Source organism: Chelonoidis abingdonii, chromosome 7 (assembly GCF_003597395.2).
Source record: "Chelonoidis abingdonii isolate Lonesome George chromosome 7, CheloAbing_2.0, whole genome shotgun sequence".
Taxonomy (NCBI): Eukaryota; Metazoa; Chordata; order Testudines; family Testudinidae; genus Chelonoidis; species Chelonoidis abingdonii.
Genome location: NC_133775.1, coordinates 23,823,338 through 23,847,423, shown reverse-complemented (window position 1 = coordinate 23,847,423; position 24,086 = coordinate 23,823,338). Strand labels below are relative to the sequence as shown.

General features: G+C 41.4%; 1 protein-coding gene across 1 annotated transcript; it reads right to left on the bottom strand.

Moving 5' to 3' along the window:
* Positions 1 to 16,826: 16,826 nt before the first annotated feature.
* Positions 16,827 to 24,054, bottom strand: FPGT (fucose-1-phosphate guanylyltransferase). The gene is made up of 4 exons (XM_032782137.2): positions 23,922 to 24,054; positions 21,827 to 21,994; positions 20,176 to 20,268; positions 16,827 to 18,938 (listed from the first exon to the last, which is right to left on the bottom strand). Exons 1-4 carry the CDS (start codon positions 23,998 to 24,000, stop codon positions 17,491 to 17,493), a joined length of 1,788 nt encoding a protein of 595 aa, XP_032638028.1. The 5' UTR covers positions 24,001 to 24,054; the 3' UTR covers positions 16,827 to 17,490.
* Between the last annotated feature and the right edge of the window lie 32 nt (positions 24,055 to 24,086).

The window sequence follows — 24,086 nt, the reverse complement described above, 5'->3', positions numbered from 1 at the left end:
GATGATCAAGGATATAAGAGACGCTACAGCAATTGCTGACGTTTTCTGTTATTTCTTACGTTAAGGATCCAGTAAGATAATATCATGCATGCATATAGCACACAGTACGTATGTGATAGACCCAGGTTCATTGGGTACCAGCAACCATCACGCAGCGACCAGCGCGAGCATAATACTAGGCCACTCTGGTTAACCCATTTCTGTTCCTGCTGACCAGAGCAGCGGGCTGCTCCGGCGGAGCCTGATCTAATTAAACCTGCAAAGAGTCAGTGGGCCATTCAGTTAATGTGACCAACTTGCCACTCTAAATTAAGGCCCTGCTGATACTATACAAAAGGGCTCACTTGTCAGTCAGAAGAAGAGCCAGGGTGAGCGAAGTGGCTGGTAAGGATGGTTACTGAAGATGTCTGCACCATCGTTAAAAGTAGACCCTAAGGTAAGGGTGAAGAAGGGAGAAGCAGGAGAGCTGTGGGGAAGTGGCTCAGAGAAATGTAGCAACTCTGGCAGAGAAAGGTTGGCTGCCAACAACTGCTACCATTAGGGTCCCTGGGCTGGAACCTGGAGTAGAGGGTGGGCCTGGGTTCCCCCCAACCCATCACTAGAAAAACATCTCCTGGGAGGGGAAGTCAGGCCCCTATCAGGACAGGAGGCTGAACAGAGACTGTGCGAGTTCTCTCACCAACCTCCTTGCTGGCCTATGATGAAAAGGGCTCAGTAGAAAAGGGCTCACTGTAACCCTGGCCCTAGAGAGAGAAGGGCTATGTGGAGGGTCACAGTGAGCCACTGAGGCTAGCATAAACCGCCTAGAAGTGCAGGACCCATGGGAGCAAGGTCAGAGCTCTGCCATAGTACCTAAAGCTTTTAATGTGCTACATCCCACAGTAAACAAACTAGCACTCCTGTTATAGTTTCTATGACAGCATGACCGCACCAGTTTATTTGCACACAAACTAAAGGATGTATTTTTAAATACTTTGAGTTGCCTTGACAATACACCCTCTGATATGCACCCAAATATTTGAGAAGATACCAGTCTCAACTAATACTCCACCTCCAAACAACTATCAAAGCTACAAACCTACCACCATAATGGTGTCTATATTTCCCAGCTTGCATTAACTTCATATTTATTTATTTTTCTTCAGATTCCTAAAATGCAGTTATAGGTACCCATCCAAATGTAGGTTCTGTGAATACTTAGCCCATAATTTAGAAACACAACATAAACAAAGGATTACCCATAAACATTCACTTCTGTCCTACCCCACCACTTCCTTAGAAGCCTCAATGGAGAAAAAAGATTAAACAGATCAATGTCTGTTGGTATTAATGTAACTTATGAAGATAGTTTGCTAAATAACCTATGTATTGCGGGTCTGTATTGTTGGGAGTTTTGTTATGGACATCAGTGGAGGTAGGATCTGGCCTTGCTTACTGCATAAATATCCCTGTCAGAGGAAGTGTCTGATAAAAGGGGCCCCAAACTGTAAACTACCAGAAGTTTCCAGATCACTGACATAGATAGCAGAGTCAGGCTGCAAACATCAAAGTGTTCTGTTTGGGATCAGTGAAAGAAATCCAGGAAAGCAGCATGGTAAGGTATTGTATGGAGAGTCAGAAGACACGTTTTATTCCTGGCTCTGTCATTCATTTGCCTTATGACCTTGATCAAGGGCACCTCAGTTTCTACCCTAGTAAAATCAGAATATTAATGCTCACTGTAGAGTTCTTTGAGATCTATGAAAGAAACCACTCTGGCAAAATAGCAAAACTAAAACCAGTAATGGGGGAATCTCACAGGCTCAGGCCCTTAAATTTGGATTCTTATCTGACCATATACTAGTTCACCTAAGGCCTGGGCGACCCCCTCCTCTGAGTAGCCCTGGAGCCACAATACTTGTCATCCTCTTTGGGAGAAGTCTCAGTGGTCCTGCTCCCCTACCCAGTGTGATTGGGACTGCTGTTTCTCCACCCACCCTATAAGATGAATTGTGTTTGCATTAAGAGTTTGTTCAATAACAGAAAACAATGACCAAAATGGTAAAAAAGAAAAATCATAGTTGGTTCACAGGCAATTTGCAAATTAAAGAAGTTGTAAATTCACTGATTGAACTCTTAGACCAGTTATAATTAACATCCGTACAGGTAGCATTAAAAAGTCAAGAGCAATATTTTTCAGTCAACATAATCCTCAGAAATAATATCTACAGCACATTCAGCTGTACAGCTCTTGGAAAAAGTTTTTTGTCTAAAATTTTATATTTGAAAAGGTACAACCGTCAAACTTGACCTTGCAAGAGCACTACATGCCAAATTCATTTCCCATTTCAATTGATACAAGTTGTTTTCATGGAGTCTTTACAGGATTAGGCCCTTTGAAATTATCCTTATTTCAGATTAATTTCTTCTCATTCTAAGAATATCTGTGTGGAAGGGCTGTAAGTCACTATTATCCATTTCAATACTGTTACAGTAACATCCAGATATATCACTGATAATGACAAGAACTTTAAAATAAGGCACATTATTATGAAAATGAAAGACAAGGGACTCAACAGCCTATAAAATGAAGCAGGTGTTTACAATGGCTCCTCTGTGACAGTGGATTAAAAGTACTGCTATTTTTGTTACCACAGTGTAACACTGGCATTTGCAAAGGGATTAATCTTCCACATGCCATCAATTGAGCTGCCAGTAGAAAGGAGAGAGAAAGCAAAGTGTGTGCGTTAGAGATTTAGGAACAAGAAGAGGATGGAACCACTGAGCTCTTGTATTACAGATAAATTCTCTTTCCAAGGCAATAGTAGTTTCTATTGAGATCCAAATCATTTTCACTCTTCTCTGTACTGCTATTCTCAATCTCCCCTATCTTTCTGGCACTTATGTCTTTCAGGCTTTCATTTGTTTTTTCATCTGCCACTCCTGATGTTCTTCTTTAAGTGCCCAATTTCTCAGATTTCAATTTCCTGCCTAAAAGGTTACTGAAATAATACTCCCCTCTCAAATTTCATAATATAATATATACAGTATGGCCAAATCTCTTCATTATAGCATGCTCTCAAAGCATTCAGGGAAATCATTAGGATGATGTTCATTATGAGCCCCATTATTGCACTACACAGCAAAACTAATTAAATAAAGAAACCTGACATGAATAAAATCATTAAACACTCATCTCGGCTTTATTAGTCTGTACCGTCCTGCACAGTAACATTTCAGGACGGACGGAAGCCAGGCAGCCCTATAGGGGTCTATAAATTCTATATCTGTCTAACAAATCCAGCATATGCTCATTTAGGTCAACTCCTGCATTTCTTCATTATTTAATGAAGCGTTAATTAGTCCTGCCTAAATGAAGAGTTCATCAGTGGATTCTTTATAACCCAAAACATTAGTAAATATTCTTGGAGCGGCATCCTGATCTAGTGGTCTGGGCATAGGACTAGGTGTTGGGAACTCCTATTACTTTGTGGTCTTGTGCAAGTCCTTTGACTGTGCGAGGCCTTGCTTTTCCCATTTGTGAAATGGAGACAGCTGTAGTTATCTACCTCAAAGGTGGGCTGAGGAAAAAATACTTCACTTTTGTAAAGTGCCATGTAAGTCAAAAACAAAAAAGGTAATGGATAAACCAAGTTTAGAGCATGGGCGGGGGGGAAAGACCAATGCTACCTCCACTGAGTTCATGTAAACTGGCCCTTATTAGCCCAGGAAGTCGGAATGAGCCATAAGGAAAAAATATGTATATATTTCCAGTACACATTCCCAGGTCCTGAGAATTTCTGCTGGACAAGAAGAGGCGTTTCTTTGAACCCCTTTCCCTGCACACCTTTCACTCTGATCACTCTGCTCAGATTATAAATATTATTAATTATTTGTATTGTAAGACTACCAGTTCAATTGAGATCAGGGCTCTATTATACTAGGCACTTTACAAACATGCAGGGAGATGGTTCCTGCCCAAGGATTTTAGCCTAAACAGACAACGGATGAAAAGGGAAACAAGCACAGATATGTGAAGAAGCGGAGTTGGAATAGAATTCAGATCTCCTGAAGACCAGTCATAGAATCACATTGCCTTGCAAGCATCTTAATGATCTCTTCATCTGCTTCTGCAGGGAATCCAAGTTTTGGCTCAGACCACAGAATCACAGATTAGGGTCAAGCCAGGCCTTAAAAACCTCTAAGGATGGAGATTCCACCACCTCCCTAGGTAACCCATTCCAGTGCTTCACCACCCTCTTAGTGAAATAGTTTTTCCTAATATCCAATCTAGACCTTCCCCACTGCAACTTGAGACCATTGTTTCTTGTTCTATCATCTGCCACCACTGAGAATAGCCTAGCTCCATCCTCTTTGGAACCCCCTTTCAGATAGTTGAAGGCTGCTATCAAATTCCCCCCTCACTCTTCTCTTCTGCAGACTAAACTCCAGTTCCCTCAGCCTCTCCTCATAAGTCAGCTCCCTAATTGTTTTTGTTGCCCTTTGCTGGACTCTCTCCAATTTATCCACATCTCTTCTGTAGTGGGGAGACCAAAACTGGACACAGTACTCCAGGTGCGGCCTCACCAGTGCCAAATAGAGGGGAATAATAACTTCCCTTGATCTGCTAGCAATGCTCCTACTAATATAGCCCAATATGCCATTGGCCTTCTTGGCAACAAGGGCACACTGCTGATTCATATCCAGCTTCTCGTCCACTGTAATCCCAGTCAGTTCCCAGCCTGCAGCGATGCATGGAATTCTTCCTTCCTAAGTGCAGGACTCTGCACTTGTCCTTGTTGAACCTGATCAGATTTCTTTTGGCCCAATCCTCCAATTAGTCTAGGTCACTCTGGAACCTATCCCTACCCTCCAGCGCATCTACCTCTCCCCACAATTTAGTGTCGTCTGCGAACTTGCTGAGGTGCAATTCATCCCATCATCCAGATCACTAATAAAGATGTTGAACGAAACTGGCCTCAGAACCATCACCTTGGGGCACTCTGCTTGATACCAGCCTCCAACTGGACATTGAACCATTGATTGTTGGGCTTAACGGGTAGCAATCTAGCCAGCTTTCTATCCACTTTATAGTCCATTCATCCAATCCATACTACTTTAACTTGCTGGCAAGAATACTGTGAGAGACCATATCAAAAGCTTTGCTAAAGTCATCACAGCCACCCCTTTCCTCATATCCACAGAGCCAGTTATCTCATCATAGAAGGCAATCAGGTTTGTCAGGCATGACTTGCCCTTGGTGAATCCATGTTGACTGTTCTTGATCACCTTCCTCTCCTCCAAGTGCTTCAAAATGGATTCCTTGAGGACATGCTCCATGATTTTTCTGGGGACTGAAGTGGGGCTGACTGGTCTATAGTTCCCCAGGTTCTCTTTCTTCTTTTTTTTAATACAGGCACTGTATTTGCCTTTTTCCAATTGTCCAGGACCTCCCCTGATTGCCACGAATTTTCAAAGATAATGGCCAACTCCCTCAGTATCTATTGATGCATTAGATCTGGACCCATGGACTTGAGCATGTCCAGCTTTTCTAAATAGCCCTTAACTCCTTCTTTCACCATGAAGGACTCCTCACCTCCTCCCCATACTGTGTTGCCCAGTGCAGCAGTCTGGGAACTGACCTTGTCTGTGAAGACCAAGGCAAAAAAACCATTGAGTACTTCAGCTTTTTCCACATCATCAGTAGGTTGCCTCCTCCATTCAGTAAGGTTCCCACACTTTCCCCCTGATCATCTTATTGTTGCTTACATACTTGTAGAAACCCTTCTTGTTACCCTTCACATCCCTTGCTAGGTGCAACTCCATTTGTGCCTTGGCCTTCCTGATTACACCCCTGCATACTTGAGCAATATTTTTATACTCCTCCCTAGTCATCTGTCCAAATTTCCACTTCTTGTAAGCTTCCTTTTTGAGTTTAATCTCACTGAAGATTTCGCTGTTAAGCCAAGCTGGTCGTCTGCCATATTTGCTATTCTTTCTGCACATGGGGCTGGTTTGTTCCAGTGCCCTCAATAAGACTTCTTTAAAATACAGCCAGATCTCCTAGACACCTTTTTCCATCATATTAGCCTCCCAGGGGATCCTAGTAGTTATTAATGGTTCCCAATCCTGCTGGAAAGGTATAACAAATGGGGTTCCACAGGGGTCTGTTTTGAGACCGGCTCTGTTCAATATCTTCATCAACGACTATTGGCATAGAAAGTACGCTTATTAAGTTTGCAGATGATACCAAACTGGAAGGGATTGCAACTGCTTTGGAGGATAGGGTCATAATTCAAAATGATCTGGACAAATTGGAGAAATGGTCTGAGGTAAACAGGATGAAGTTTAATAAAGACAAATGCAAAATGCTCCATTTAGGAAGGCACAATCAGTTTCACACATAGAATGGGAAGAGGCTGTCTAGGAAGGAGTATGGCAGAAAGGGATCTAGGGGTTATAATGGACCACAGACTAAATGAGTCAACAGTGTGATGCTGTTGCAAAAAAAGCAAACGTGATTCTGGGATGCATTAACAGGTGTGTTGTGAGCAAGACACGAGAAGTCATTCTTCTGCTCTACTCTGCGCTGGTTAGGCCTCAGCTGGAGTATTGTGTCCAGTTCAGGGCACCACATTTCAGGAAAGATGTGGACAAACTGGAGAAAATCCAGAGAAGAGCAACAGAAATGATTAAAGTCAGAGAACCATGACTATGAGGAAGCTGCAAAGATTGGGTTGTTAGTTGACAGAGAGTGAGGGGGACATATAAGCAGGTTTTCAGGTTATCTACAGGTGTCATAAAGAGGAGGGAAAACTTGTTCTCAGCCCTAAAGATAGACAAATGCAATGGCTTAAACCACAGCAGGCAATTTAGGTTCGACATTAGAAAAAGTTCCTAACTTGTCAGGTGGTTAAACACGGAATAAACGGCCTAGGAGGTTGTGGAATCCATCTCTGGATATTTAAGGTAGGTTAGATACAATGTTATCAGGGTGGTCTTAGACAGTATTTGCTCCTTCCATTAGGGCGGGGACTGGATGCAATGACCTCTCGAGGTCCCTTCCAGCCCTAGAATCTATGAATCCCTAAGGTAGTCAAAGTCTGCTTTTCTGAAGTCCAGGGTCTGTATTTTGCTACTCTCCTTTCTTCCTTTTGTGAGGATCCTGAACTCAACCATCTCATGGTCACTGCTGTCTAGGTTGCCACCAACTTCTACTTCCCCTGCCAATTCTTCCCTGTTTGTAAGCAGCAGGTCAAGAGGAGCATGGCACCTAGCTGGTTCCTCCAGCACTTGTACCAGGAAATTGTCCCCAACACTCTCCAAAAACTTCCTGGATTGTCTGTGCATTGCTGTATTGCTCTACCATCAGATGTCAAGGTGACTGAAGTCCCCCATTAGAATCAGGGCCTGTGATCTGGAAACTTCAGTTAGTTGTCCAAAGAAAAGTTTGTCTACTTCATCCTTCTGATCTGGTGGTCGATAGCACATGCCCACCACAAAATCACCCTTGTTGCTTTCACCTCTAAACTTAACCCAAAGACTCTTAACAGGTTTTTCTCCAGTTTCATACAGGAGCTCTGAGCAATCATACTGCTGTCTTACATACAATGCAACTCCTCCATCTTTCCTCCCATACCTGTCCTTCCTGAACAGTTTATATCCATCCATGAGAGTGCTCCAGTCATGTGAACTGCCCCACCAAGTTTCTGTTATTCCAATCACATCATAGTTCCTTAACTGTGCCAGGACTTCCAATTGTTCCTGCTTGTTTCCCAGGCTTCTTGCATTTGTGTACATGCACCTAAGATAACTAGCCGATTGCACTACTTTCTCAGTATGAATCAGGAGGCTTCCCACTTTATACTCTCCTCTTTGTGTTTCTTCCTGGTATCCCACTTCTCCACTTACCTCTGAGCTTAAGTCACCATCCTCTGGCAAATCTAATTTAAAGCCCTCCTCACTAGGTTAGCAAGCCCGCCTGAGAAGATGCTCTTCCCTCTCTTTGTTAGGTGGATCCCATCTCTTCCTAGCAATCCTTCTTCCCAGAACAATATCCCATGGTCAAAGAATCCAAAGCCCTCTCTCCAACACCATCAGTGTAACCACACATTCACCTCCACAATTCGACGGTCCCTACCTGGGCCTTTTCCATCTCCCATTCCCCAGTGTGGCCTAACAACCTCCTTTCCTTTGAATACTCTTTTCAAACTTTACTACTTTTAGCTAGTCTTCTGCTACTTATCTCAGCTCACTTGATCCCACTGCAATCCATCTGCCTAGTCATATTAAAATGATAAAATTCATTATTTTTAAACCTCCCAAAATTAACATCTCAACTGAGTCATGAGTCCCATTGGATTCAGTGGTAGTACTCATGTGAGTAATTACTCCTCTGTGTGAGAAAAGACTCACAAGCTGGCCCACAGCACAGTCTCCCAGCATTTGCCTCCTCTCCTTTTCTTTGTTCATTCTACTAATTCTTCAGATCGTAAAACATGCTGATGGTGAGGCTTTTACTTCTCTAGATTTCTATCTAGAGAGGACTGTAAAGGCGCAAAGGGCTGGAACCATTTGTTATATTATGCCTGCAAAGCAATACAACACTTTCCCCCAACCCATGGCACTATATCATTATAATCAACGAAGAATAATCTCATCCCCAGTTGAAAATGCTTAACCCCTACACTATCAACAGAGCAGTTAGACACTGGTTAGTGTCCACATTTACTCCCCTCTGGGGTATGGCTTTGTTAACTCAAAAATGGGATCACATCAGCCTGAAAACAAACGTTTTCCATGATATTTTCCTCCAAGGCTCCTGTGTTCTCGCTCCTTACTCTAGTGAGCCACTCTGGCTTCCTTAATGTTCCACAGGAAGTCAGGAGCTGCACTAGCCCCAATAAGTCAGTAGAGCTTCAGCAGCTTTATACTATTTGCTGACAAACTGGTCAACAGAAACGCCATGAACCCTTATTACACTTAGTTTAAAGAAATCATATTCCTAATGTAGTGAAGAAACTTTTGATGTGCATCAACAAAATACCAGAGGTTAAATCCTGGCTTCATTGAAATCAATGGCAAAACTCCCAGCCACTTCAGTGGAAATCAGGATTTCACCCAAGATATTAATGATAGTAGCTATTTTTTGTATGACTTTGCTATGGTTGAATATGTGGAACTCCCATTGAAGTCAATGAAAGGATATAGTTTTAAACTATCAGAAATATTCAAGAGAATCCAGCAGCTGGCAATTAACAGACACTTTAATTCTTTTTAAATGGACTAATAGAGATCCCTTTGGGAATGGTCACGTCTATGCTTTTTATTCCCACTAATCATAATTTCTCATACAGAAATGTTATATCATAATTCCTTTTCTCCCTTTTTTGAATAATGCAGTAATATAATAATCTGATACTGTATATTACAATCATTTCAGTGTAAAGAAGTCCACATAATTTTATGGATTTCTTGAAGAGTTACTGGGCAAAAATTTGTTTTCTATCATAACTCAGTTGAAATTAATGGATACATACGTAAGTGCTTATTCATGAATGACGGATACGGAGCCATATCCGTCACAGAGGTCGCGGAAGTCACGGATTCCGTTACTTTCCACAACCTCCATGACTTCTGCTGGGGCCAGGGTGGCTGACCCCACAGCTGCTGAAGCAGCTGGCTCTGGGGCCAGCTGCTCAGGTGGCCCCCAGGACAGCCACATCAGCTGCTGCTCTGTCGAACCCAGGCAGCGGTCCCCAGCTGGCCGGAGAAGTTGCGGTCCGCGGCTCCTGGCAGCCGCTGGCCACGGGTGGCCCTCCCAGCAATGCACCCCCTCTCCCCTAATTTAATCACAGATAGTTTTAGTGTAAATCATGGACAGGTCACCGGCAGTGAATTTTTGTTTATTGCCCGTGACCTGTCCATGACTTTTACTGAAAATACCCATGAATAAATTGTAGCCTTAATGATGGATCTGCAATTGATCACACAAAGTATGTGCATCAGCCATATATACTTATATATGAACGCATAAAGCAAAACACTGCATATGATAAAATATTTATAATAATATTTTATTTGAAGTAGTATATGGAAAACTATAGTTTATTTAAAACATAGCTCTGTAAATGATTGCTTTTCAGAGGTACTACACTAAACCTAATTGTATCTTAAATACTAGAAACATGAAATAAATACGTGAGGAACCCCAATTTTATTAACCACGGCTCTATCGATCCCAATTTGTTTTCTGAAAACTCAAGGCCAAAATATATAGTGTAGAAAGCAATCATGGACTGGCACAAGCCCATAAAGTCTAATCTTTCTCACCCTGTAAAAGAAATCTACATTTATTCTGTTACAAAAGATCTGCTTTTATTAAGCTCTCTGCTTCAACATTTAAATGTTTTATTTCCTCTCAGGGCAATGCATTGACAAGCTACATGTTAAATGAGACTGGACATGAAACACCTCAGTGGTTTGCAAAGGAAAAAGTGGACATTTAACAAATCTATTCAAAAGTGATAGGAAAATAGGAAATTACTTAGCCACAAACTGTTCAAGGCTATCACATATTTTAAGAGATGTAGACACAAGTTAACATTTGAGCAATGAATGCAACATACAGTATATTTCATACAGACAATTGTTTAAGCAATCTCTACTTTAGTAATAGCAGTACTACAAAAAAAAAAGTAGAGATCTTACATAGGAGAGATTCCTCAATATTCTGAAGCCATAGTCAACCTGTGGAATTCCTTGCCAGAGGATGTTGTGAAGGCCAAGACTATAACAGGGTTCAAAAAAGAACTAGATACATTCATGGAGGATAGCCATTTATGGACCTATTAGCCAGGATCGGCAGGGATGGTGTCCCTAGACTCTGTTTGCCAGAAGCTGGGAATGGGCGGAAGGGGATGGATCACTTGATGACAACCTGTTTGTTCATTTCCGTGGTGACACCTGGTATTGGCCAGTCAGAACACAGGATACTGGGCTAGATGGACCTTTGGTCTTACCTAGTATGACCATTCCATTCTTATGTTATGAAGCATAATACAATTAAGTGCAACTCTTTTTTACTGTGTCCATTTAATGGGCCAAGTTCTGTAAAATTGAATGAAATTATATGCCAGACAGGTAGAACTAGGCCTATTTGTTACTTTTTACGGGGGATGAACTTGTACAACAATTTTGAAATCTTTAGCCCATGTTGTTTGAATTAAAAGTGGAAAAAGTAATTGTGGCAAGGTCATGTGCTTCAGCATTCATTTGTGGCCTGCCATAGTACTACTCACCAGGTCTTCAGTAGTCAGTATCTGCTCCAATGTGGTTAGGCCTCATGCTGACTTAGCTCTCCAGCTAAATCACACTGAAGTTCCTTCTGGGGTAACCAAGCTCGAAAACAAATGCAACAAAACTAAAACTGACAGTCATCCATCTTGGACCAAGGCAGCCTTTCTGTTCAGTTTGTCTTTTACAGTTAATACTCATCTGGGCTCCCTGTTTCAGCCAACCTTTCCTCAGGAAGGCTCTGACAGCAGTCTCACTCAGCTCCCAGGCTTCCATCACCCAGTACAAGTTGGAGATCTGCTTCCCTTCCTCATCAGCTATCAACTGAGCTAGGCCAACCTCCATGCATGGCACCTACTGCAGATGTAATGGAATGGGGCTGATTGGAACCCACAGACTCTTGTAAACCCCTTGTAGGCCAGTGTGGGGTTTACACCCCTGCACAGAAATGTTAACACAAATTTTCAAACTGTTTAAATCCACATTTTTTTCCTCAAGGAACATGCTCAAACAGCTTGTGCTGTTGCCTTTTCCAAAAAAATTCCTCTCTGACAAAATGAAAAACAAAGCAAAACAAAAAGAGGAAAGGATGTGTGTGGGCTTCAAAAATCAGATTTAAACCAGACACTGCTTTACAATTACTGTTCTACCGTGACACCATAATTAAAATATACATATTTCCATGTTAGGAAAAAATATTAGGCACAGATTTGTGAGCATATTTTGGCAACAACAGATTTCAGTGTAACTTGGCCTTGATAGATTATATCAGTGCTGTGATGAATTACACTGAGCCTGACATCCCACCAGCTCTCACACCATGAATGCACTATTTCATAGCTAGTACTGCTAATAGGATCCTGGCTGAACAGCTCTACATCATAAGAAATGTTGTTGGGGACAATTATTTTCCTTGTCGTTATCAACAGTTCTGCTTGTAGAACTAACTAGCAGAAGCAAAGGAAGCTGTGTGGATTATAACAACACAAAGGAAAAACAGAGATAAGATCAACCTTTAACCCCGCAGTATGTTTTAACAGACACCCTCTGGCTAATGTCGGGAAGCATGCGTAAATGCCGGGAACAGAAATACTATTAAACTCAGTAAGTAAGCAGCACATCCATGCTTCCACATTCTGGGACAAATTGTGCTTCCTCTTCTGAAGTGGAAGAAGAGCGCTCAGGGAGATTTTCGCTTCTGCATGCACCTGTGTGGGGAGTGAAAGGTGGGCTACTACAGACTTGGGATATGTGTACACTGCAATTAAATACCCACGGCTGGCCTGTGTCAGCTGATTTGGACTTGTGGGGCTCATGCTATGGGGCTGTAGCATTCGGGCTCCAGCCCAAGCCCAAATGTTGTGGAGTGCTCCGAGGCACTCCACAAACCACAGAGGCATGGCTGGGCGAAGTGGGTCTGACCAGGATTCTACTTCTGTCCTCCCTGTTGGGAGGAATACAAACTGCAGTCTTTTCAGGAATGCTGCAGTTGCCACTCCATTAAGAACTCTTCAGAGACTATTTGGTCAGGGTGCCTCTCTCTCACCTCCTCCATCCTCAAACACCAGCTGTGTCTACAAAAACCAAAAGCTCTGTCTTTATACTAAAACTAATTTCAGTGAACAAACTGGTTATTAATGCATTATGTTTGGGGACCCTCTTAAAATAAATCTTATAATAGTTAATAATGAATGAGCATGTTAAAAATACAATTACTGCTTACCGTGTATTTAAGTCTTGATATTCATGAGGCAATTCAGCATGAAAACGATCTAGGAGCAAAGTCTGGTCTCTAATTGAAGATGCAAAGGCTGTATGTCAAACACTTGTGTTTTCCACAATGTTTTGTATAACATCACAATAGTTAAGTATCAGAGGGGTAGCCGCATTAGTCTGGATCTGTAAAAGCAGCAGAGAATCCTGTGGCACCTTATAGACTAACAGACGTTTTGGAGCGTGAGCTTTCGTGGGTGAATACTCACTTCGTCAGATGCAGGTAGTGGAAATTTCACGCCCCTTCTCTACCTACGCTACATTGATGACATCTTCATCATCTGGACCCATGGGAAGGAGACTCTGGAAAAATTCCACCACGATTTCAACAACTTCCACCCCACCATCAACCTCAGCCTGCGACCAAGTCTACATTGGGAGGTCGCACTTCTAGACACCATGGTGAACATGAGTGATGTCACAATTAACACCACCCTATATCGAAAACCTACCGACCGCTATGCCTATCTTCATGCCTCCAGCTTCCATCCCAGGCACTTCCACAATCCATTGTGCTACAGCCAAGCACTGAGGTACAACCGGATCTGTCTAACCCTATGAACAGAACCAACACCTACAATAGCTCCATCGAAGCATTCTCAAAACTACAATACCCGCACGAGGAAATTAAGAAACAGATCAACAGAACCAGATGTGTACCCAAAAGCCTCCTATGCGCAGACCAACCCAAGAAAGAACCAACCAGGACTCCACTGCCATCCATACAGCTCCCAGCTAAAAACCCCTCCAAACGCATTCATCAGGATCTACAACCTTCCTGGACAATGATTCCCACACTTTCACAGGTCTTGGGTGGCAGGCCAATCCTTTGCCCACAGACAACCTGCCACCTGAACGTATCTCACCAGCAACTGCACACCATACCATAGTAACTCTAGCTCAGAACCAATCCATGCAACAAACCTCGATGCTAACTCTGCCCCCATTATCTACACCAGCGACACCATCACAGACCTAACCAGATCCAGCCATACCGCTCACCGCTCATTTCACCTGGCACGTCCACCAATGTATATATGCCAGCAAATGCCCCTCGCTATGTACATCGGCCACTGGACAGTCTTACGGAAAGGATAAATGCGACACAACCAGATATCAGAATGGCAATATAACAAAGCCTGTAGGAGAGCACTTCAACCTCCTGGCCACACTATAGTCAGGACCTTAGTGGCCATCCTGCAGCAAAAAAAACTTCAGGACCAACTTCAAGAGAAACTGCTGAGCTCAGTTCATCTGCAAATTTGAACACATCAGGCTCAGGGACTAAACAAAGACTGTGAATGGCTGCCAGTTACCGAACCAGTTTCTCCCCCTTGGTTTTCACACCGCAACTCTAGAACAGGGCCTCATCCTCCCTGATTGAACTAACCTCGTTTTATCTCTAGCTTGCCCTTGCTACGCATAATATACCTGCCCCTGGAAATTTCCACTACCTGCGTCTGACGAAGTGGGTATTCACCCACGAAAGCTCACGCTCCAAAACGTCTGTTAGTCTATAAGGTGCCACAGGATTCTCTGCTGCTATCACAATAGTTAATGACACAAAGATTATGCAAATTTGAAGCTAGATTAAGCATTCTCATGACTTCATGCACCATATTCTATGACTATTTTTACTTCTTGATTTGCATGGTGTTTCATTGTAATCTTTACTCTGAGTCTTCATGAACATACTCCTCTGCAGCCATTTTTTAAATGTCACTAACACTTTATCCTGTTGTCTAAAGACCATTTTTCCCTGGCATCCATCCTTATCCCCACTGCAAATTAAATCCACACTCTCACCCCCCCTTCAAGCCTGCAAGGGGTCTAGTTCTTCTGTACCAATTCACACGCGCAAGACTTTTAACTCAAGTAGATAAACTTTCCAAAAGTAGTGTCTTACCAGCAACACGTGATGAAGGTTAAGGAAAACTTTGATATTAGACAATATTGGTGAAACATTCCATTGCCTTGGAACTGGCATCAAGAAATACACCTCTACCCCAATATAACGCTGTTCTCGGGAGCCAAAAAATCTTACCACGTTATAGGTGAAACAACATTATATTGAACTTGCTTTGATCCGCCGGAGCATGCAGCCCTGGCCCCCTGGAGTGCTGCTTTACCGCGTTGTATCCGAATGTGTGTTATATTGGGTCAGGTTATATCGGGGTAGAGATGTATCAATAGAAGTTAAGAAAGCAGCCCACAAGCACTTTGTTTCTGTGAGATATGTCAAAAAGGTTGGTACAAATTTAATCTGAAAATACTTGTCTTTGATTACAACACCACTCAAAGCACAGGAGCTTTTGTGAACCATGGCGCATTCACTCATTAGGCTCCCTACCCTAACAAGCCAAACCTCAAATTCCACATTATAACCCTATGCTTTCCCTTCCTCTAAAACCTCTGGAGAACTCAAAAAGGGATAGTTTTATTACTGATAATTCCATGATATGATCAATGCTACATGTACTCAACGTTATTTTGCACTCAGTATACATTGCCTTGTTTAGTCATTAAAACTACTGTCAAACATTAAACATATTGGGCTCAATTCTGACCTCCAAGGAGTTCCTCCAGATTTACACTGGTGCCAGAGATCAGAATCTGGCTCCATACTTATAATAAAATAACTAATTTTAGGGGGCTGGAGACTGACAAATGTAAAATTTATGTTTGACTTCATGAGAAATGCAGTTCTATTTTTTGCTCATATTTCCGGCTACTGAACAAATACCTTTCACTTATGCATAGCAGAATCATACGTTGTTTTAACTCATTTGCCCTAGCATTGTGACAGCTTAATGGGCACATTCTAAGGGAAAAAAAGTTAAAATATTTTAAATTGTAACAATGTAGTAAAGCAATCTGAGAAAAAATATAGTTAAAATTACTTTGTGGAGTGTGCAGAGTTAATTAGCTCAGCACACAGACACAAAGTGGACAGCCAGGGCACAAGATCATCCATAGTCAACACAAGAATAAGAATGCATGATGGAAGGGATGATGTGTGTTGGGAAATGTTACTTCATGTTCCCAGATGATTAAAAAGAAAGAGCAGGTATATTCATCAACTAAGAAGCTTCTGGAAAGTGTGCAAGGTCTAAAGGGGGAAGAGTTGTCAGAGAGGAGACTGTGTATGGTTACAACATTCTAAATTATGGCAAAACAGCTGTTCCCAGTGCCACTGAATATTGTGAATGTCAGGGTACCTCTACACTACCCGCTAGATCGGCAAGTAGTGATTGATCTATTAGGGATCGATTTATCGATCACTGGTCGCTCTGCGGTCGACTCCGGAACTCCACCACAGCAAGAGGCAGAAGCAGAGTCGACAGGGGAGTGGCAGTGGTCGACTCGCCACTGTCCTCATGGCCAGGTAAATCGACCTAAGATACGCTGACTTCAATTATGCTATTTGCATATCTTAGGTCAATCTCCCCCCCCCACCTCCCAGTGTAGATCTAGCCTCAGTATTATAGAATGAAAAGGGACATTATTTTGAAGGAGAGACTGCAAGTAGCAAGTGGACACAGATGAACATGGTACAATGAAGGAGGCATTACCACAGCTTGATACTCAATGTTGATAGTGAACCAGAACATTCTATTGGCCTGGTCTCCTTTGAGAACTGAAATTATGAAATGACCACAAGATGTAAGAGACTTGAGAGATACTTGTGCACCATAAGGGGATTCAAAGAATTGGAACCATAAGTGAATGAGCTATTAGATTCTGGAAATCTTTGATTCAGAAGGAACCATGATGCAGAATTATGGAAAGTGTATTTACTTCAATTTACTTATGATACAATATTTCAGATCACAGCTTTTTAAATAAATTCTTTCCACAAATTATTCGGTATTCTGCAAGAAGACATATTCAGCACACATACACAAAATTTCCCATTGCTTGTGAGAGTGATGACGAGCTAAAGTTTAAACACACATATAAAAATATCTTTTGTTTTGCTTAAGATAATGAAAAATTACCTTAGCCTCTTAAAATACCCATATTAAAAGGACATCGTGAAAAGAGGGAAATGTAACTCATTGCTATACCACACTATGTTGCAAGAGCCAACATTGTACTTTGAAGAAGTTTTAATTAGTTTGAAAACTACTTAACATTCATTCCATTTTCTTATTAACAAAAACTAAAAAAAACCTACATAACGGATACCCCAAGAAAATTCACCTCTTATTTCAAATCTATGAAAAAACTATTTCATTAATTCTTTCATCAAAAGAATAGTTTAATTGTGTTTTTGCATTATTAATGTTATGCTACAATAACACTGCTAATGCAATTTCATTATTTCTACTTCAATGAAATCAGAAAAAAAGATGTATACTTTTTGCTTCTGGGTTTTACAAGCTTGAAAACAATCAATCATCTTCATATTAAAGAAAGACAAAGGGTAAAAATACTGTACATTTACAAATCAGATTTCTCTTTGTGTCTTTGTAGAGTGATTTCTTCGTAAATTTGCTGCCTGAACTTCAACATGTCTTCTACATCTTTGTGGAAGAGCATTTCTTCAATAGACAGGAGCTTCCAACCATTCAGTTTAAAAGCTGACTTGTTTTGCACAGCATTTAACATCTTTAATGACACTCTAACTGAATCACTTAAAGTAGAACAAACAGGGAAAATCCGAGCAGTCCACAAACCCAAACTTGTCTTATCACCAGAGAAGAGTTGGTCTGAAACTCTCAGGTCCCAGAGGTCCAAGCACTGCAGTAAACTGATTCCAAAAAACTGAAGAGAATGTATGTCTGACAACAATTTCACATTCTTTTTCAAGTTGTCTTCTACACCAAGCACCACACTCACATACATTACTTTTCCGTTAAACCTGATGCTCAATGAACTCACAAAAGAGTTTGGTGGTACATCTGCATTAGCACTTATGCAACAACCACTGATAATGCTGTTTGCCCCTACTGAAACCTCAGGTCCCAGCCTAGAGTATTCAATAACAGAGGCAGGTGCTACAACACATCTTGAATCCAGTATGCTTTGAATGATACATGCTGATATATCTGAGTTTTCTGCTTTATCTGGAAAGATGCTAAAAGCTTTAGATAGAAAGCCAAGCTCCAATTTCAATTTACTATCAGAAGTAAAATGAAACAAATACTCTTGTGTAGTCCCAATATGATAGAACCTGGAGTTATTTAAGACTATAACATTAAGTGATGTTCCTTTAAGAAGAGAAAATAGCTTCTGTCTTATTTCTCCTAACTGTGATCCTTCTTTTGTGATATTATCTGTGATTTTTGTGTAATCATGAGTTGCTCCAGGTCCCAGAGCTTGGAGAAAATCACCATATGCATCTATTTCACAGCAAAGAGAATCCAGCTGCTTAAAAAATGTTAGTAATTGTTTTGCAATGCTATGATCAATGTAAAATAAACTGTCTGTATACACATACTTGTAGTCCATTTTTAAGTCATTGTGTTCTCCAGAGGAGTCTGGTTGAGAGCAATTCCTCCTTATGCATACTGCACCAGACTGATGCATCTTTTCAATATTAGGTTTATGTAGGAAACGATGACAAGATCTGTATTCAAGCTCTTTTTCTGATAAAGCAGATGAATCTAACACAAATACTCCATGAGTGGTACCAATAGTCAAATCTGAAGGGTGAGCTAATGCAGTGAACCCAGGTTTATCAAACTTGATGACTTCTGTTGCTCCAGTACTATAAAGTTCAATATCATCTGCACAAGTAATGAGAACTCCTGGATTCATATGGGTAGGAAAATCAATGTACATTGCCAACTTCAGCTCCAACATCTGGTAAATAGGGTCACCAAAAGGCAAAGCTGTGAAAATTTTTCCCAGTGCACTTGCATGTGGTAAACGTTGACTATAACCACCTTAAAAAAATGATAGTTTTATTATATACAACTTTCACACACACACATTCCTCTTAAAAGATCTTATTGGTATATACAATTATCAAGAACTAGTTATGAGTTACAATATCAAACTGGCTATTTTACATATGCACATGGCTGTATTTTAAGCATGCCTTTAAAAAGAAAAACGAAGATTTAAAGAACTGACATTTTTAATGTCAGTCCAACTCTTTCAGACAGAACTTATGATGGATCCTGATCTTGATCCTCGGAGTGTCCAAAAGACAGTATGCATTAAAGAGAGCATTTCCTAATTTACTGACTTCATCCTCTACAGCAGTGTTTCCCAAACTTGGGACGTTGCTTTGTAGATAGAGCCCCTGGCGGGCCGGGCCGGTTTGTTTATCTGTCCCGTTCGCAGGTTCGGCCCATCGCGGCTCCCAGTGGCCACGGTTCGCCGCTCCAGGCCAATGGGACCTGCTGGAAGCGGCACGGGCCAAGGGACGTGCTGGTTGCCGGTTCCAGCAGCTCCCATTGGCCTGGAGCAGCGAACCATGGCCACTGGGAGACACGATTGGCTGAACCTGCAAACGGGACAGGTAAACTAACCGGCCCGGCCCGCCAGGGGCTTTCCCTACAAAGCAGCGTCCCAAGTTTGGGAAACACTGCTCTACTATTTGTGCTCAAAGTAAACTAGGAAAAGGACTTTTTGCATACAATGGAAACACGAAACTGAATTACTTCCATTTCATCTTCGATTTGGTAGATAAACCCTCCCACTCTCCTGTCCTTTTCTCCCATGTCACCATTTTTTATATTTACTTCTCCCACCTCACTTAAAATCAGCAAATATCTGGCATAGAGCCAAACTCTGTCAGCAAGCAACTGGCATTCAAGTCTCTCTTCTTTCTACATGTAAGCAGTCCCTTTTGCAATTTCAAGCCATAAATGAGCCAAACAACCCATCTCCCCAGAGGATGTTGCTGTATGATGACATAAGGCTTCTTTCTCTCAAAAAGCTGAGGTTGCTGCTTCACAGCACTTCCAGATTCTTTTAGCTGAGATAGTTGGACATGAACTGCAAACCCGCATTCAGATCCCATTCGATTGCCAAATCAGCCAGCCAAATCTGAGCTCACTTAAGAGAGATCACATTTGACAACTTCTCCCCAACACCACCCCAAAATTTTCATTCGGGGGAAAAGAAACAAATAGCATAGTGTCACAGAAAATTTAAAACAGGAAAAGGGTTTACCAGAATGAATTATTATGATAATAAGAGAAGTCCATTTATCACCATACATCTCTTCCAAGCACTGAAGGACATGAAGAGTTGATCCACCATTTCCTAGAAAATGTTCAATACATAAATTAAGAACATCAACATTAGTTACATAAACATGTCAAATGTATTAAACATGTGCTAGGAGTTGAACTGGGCTGGCTTGGGGAAGGTGGTCACGTAAGTGCTTTTTAAGATGCTGACCTCTTTCTCCAGATCCTAAGTTGTCAATTACTTTTAAATGAAGTCTCTAGTCCTCATGACTGCAAAAGTAATTTTTAAATTGTGAACTGTCTATTGATGCAATGATATCTACCTGAGATTGCATAAAACAACTCTGAAAGGATGGTACTATTCATCTCCATGTCAATACTGTTGCCCAACCTGCTTCCTGCAAGGTTTGATCAGTAACTTAATGATGCTCTGCACAATCCACTATAAACAGCATCTCAAATGGGCAGGTCTTGGGGGGGGGGGTGCACTTTCTCCCCCTCCAATTCATCCTCTGAGTGACATAATTAAAGATCTGTCATCAGTTCCAGAGGCCATAAAAAGTGGCTCTGACATGTAACCTGTCATACAAAATCTCACTAATGATTTTAAGCAAGTTTTCAAAAGACCTTTTTGACGTGAAAAGTACAGAAAAGGAAAAAAAAATAGACATTTACCAGAATTCTGATATTTATTGTTCTCCTATAACAAAATAATTTCATTTCTGAAAATTAATCTTTGGAGACTATACCATATTCTAATCAGATTTGTTACTTTCTAAACAAACAAATGGCTGAGCTAATGAAGTTTACAAGATGACACTGTGCATGTACATGCTCAGTGGCTACTTTTCATTAAGACTCTTGCTGGGTTTTCAATGTTATGAATCCAATAGGTGTAAACATATTCCACTATAGACCATAATGGATCTGTTATGATGTACAATATGAATATATAAGAAACAACATGAATCAGTGACGTTTTGTGTTATGCACTTATATTATTAACATACAATGAAAGTCTAAACCAGCATGATATATATTGTGAATGCACCTTAAGGGCAATATATAAATTTTACTAGGTAAATTTTAATATATCTGCTGAACTGATATGAAGTCCAAAGGAGCACCAGACTCATTAATGCTATTAATTACACATTTGAATCAAAATATACTGCTTAATGCCATTAGAACATTTTTTGTGATTTAATGAATATAATGCTGCTTCTAACAGCTTTCTGGAAATCTTTCGCTGTAAGAGACACAACTGTCATAATACTTACTACAATGAGCTCTTTTTGTCTGTCTGAAAATTAGTCAAATTATAGTGAAATCTTAAACTATGAACCTTACCAATGGCTTGGGTGGCTTCTCCATCACTGGAAATTTTTAATCAAGATGGTCTATTTTTCTAAAAGATATGTACTAGTATAAATATAAATTAATTGAGGGAAGTTCTATGGTCTATATTATACAGGACAGACCAGATGGTGACAATAGTGCCTTCTGGCTTTATACTGAACGTAGTCAGAGACTGGCAAAGTTAATTTCTTTGACTGATTGTCAGAAAAAGGTATGTATCAACTACTATGTCATGTAAGAGAAAACAGAAAATTTGGCAATAAAATACCCACCAATTTTTGGTCCAGGAGGATCCACAAAAACATGGTAATGAACTCCAAGAGGGAGTTCCTTTCTTTTCAACTTTTCTGACAGCTGTTGCTGGTAAGCCAATTCCTGTTTTTTGTCAGCTGCTGTAATTACAACAACATCCCAGAATTCTCCAGTTTGTGTGACTTTACCTATGTGAAAAGTGAGTTAACAAGAGAGACCATCAGCAGGGTGTAACAGTGAGAGATTAATGACATTCTCCATAGTACGACATACAAAAACTACATTGAAGGAACTTACATTTGTAAAAATCAGGCACTCAAAAGTTATTAAACGTCCAAATAAAAGTGGCCAGATACGTTAATTTTGTTGCCTCATGAATATTCATTATGACACTTTCCCAACAATGCTTAGGAAATCCAGAAATCTTAAACTTCCTACTACGATTTCCCTCGACTGGCTACATTAAGATAAAACAACAGTTTGCCCTATTTACACTGGGGCGAAATAAGGGCCTCACTGAAGACAATGGGAGTTTTACCATGGAGTTCAGTGGAGCCAGGATTTCATTTTAGGATTTTACATATGTATCTTGTTATAAAAACCTTAGTGTGCTTAAGGAACTGATAGTGTGTGTCAGCAGGGTCCACATGAACACTTAGTGCACAGCAGACTAGCCTCAAGTAGATTTATCCCCCAGCCTGCTACGAACTAAGTGTTGTTGGCATGGACAAGCCCTTAGTCTAGACATGGCCTTATAGCCTTATTCATGTAACCATTCTAGCCACTTAAACACTCTGTGGCATAAAGTGTTGATCTCGCTCTTTATGGGTGCACCAACGAATTAGCATACTCTTAACTAGACCCTAAATAATAAGACAATACTATACTATATTTGTTCCTTAGAGTTAACACATGAGTGATGCTCTTAGCTCAGAGCTATTCATCAACCTGTTGTAATTCAAATCCCACTCTTAATGGAATTATTGTTTTATAAAACATTGATATATTCATACAGGGCAGTTCATATATACCTCTACCCCACATATAACACAACCAGATATAACATGAATTTGGATATAACGCAGTAAAGCAGTGCTCCGGGGGGGAGGACGGGCTGCGCACTCTGGCAAGTTCAATATGACACGGTTTCACCTATAACACGATAAGGTTTTTTTGGCTCCCGAGGACAGTGTTATATTGGGGTAGAGGTGTATTCAATATGCAGCATCTCTCCTGTAATCTGAGTCTCAGTAAACCTCCTCAGATTCAGTCTTGTAACATTATGTTGATCTGCAGAACTAGCAGTTGTAGGAAACACTGTATTTCTCCTATCGCCCCTTTTTGAAATCCCTAAAAAAGTGGCTTTTTAAAAGAATTGACAATAAAATGGAAAAATTTAAAAATAATGTGCAACCCTCCCTACTTACTCTTCCTCTTGTCTCCTAAAACTCTGTAGAATCCGCAGAAGTTTTCCCCTCAGAACTCATTATTTCAAACCAGATCTGAACCTTTTTTCTCCCCTACTTTTAACACCACACTTCATAAAGTTGTGAACGAGCCAAAGGATCTACATAGGCGGAGTCACATTGATGTAAGAATCTACCAAGCGTATTCTTTTGAAGAACTGGGGAGTAAAACAGTGAATATAGAAATGGAACTAGGAATCAGGAGACCTGGGTTCTATGCCCATCTTTACAAATGACTTGGGCCTTGATCCTGAAAACGTTGATGCATGTGTTTAACTTTAAATATGTGAGCAGTTACAATGAAGTCAGTGGGAATACTCCCATCCTTAGAGTTAAGCATATGCGTCAGGGTCTGCATGATTGTGGTCTTACCGAGTGACCCTATGGGGTGCTCATTGGACACAACTCTCCACCTCTCTCTTTGCAGCGTCAGGGCCTATGCTTGGGACAGTTAGTCTAAGGAAGGGGAGCTTGACACTGCGGTTCCGGGGTCACTCCCCTGAGCTTGAGGCCCCGCTGCTGAAGCTGGGGAGGGAAGCGGGGGCGGCGCTGCCCTGTGTCGGAGCCTGCAGGGCTGCAGCTCCACCCCAACACCCCGCCCCAGAGGCCAGCAGCGACCCCGGCCCGGCGCAGCCCGGCCGGCCCCTACCTCTCAGCTCGTCAAACTTCGCCAGTCTCCGCCGAGTGGCCTTTTGGAGCAAAACATCGAGCTCAGCCTGCGCGGGCATCTTGTCGACGCAAAGCCTGGCCTAGCAGGGGCCTTCCGGGATCGGCAAGCGGCCCCGCCTCCCCGGCCTGGCCCGGCCCAGGCCGG

What these genes read in the sequence shown, in the direction of transcription:
- FPGT (XM_032782137.2), bottom strand. Translation starts at nt 24,000, where the DNA reads ATGCCCGCGCAGGCTGAGCTCGATGTTTTGCTCCAAAAGGCCACTCGG. An exon ending in TCCTCCTGGACCAAAAATTG is followed by an intron (nt 20,269 to 21,826) that starts GTGGGTATTTTA and finishes AACATTTTCTAG; the next exon opens with GAAATGGTGGATCAACTCTT. An exon ending in TATCATAATAATTCATTCTG is followed by an intron (nt 18,939 to 20,175) that starts GTAAACCCTTTT and finishes CATTTTTTTAAG; the next exon opens with GTGGTTATAGTCAACGTTTA.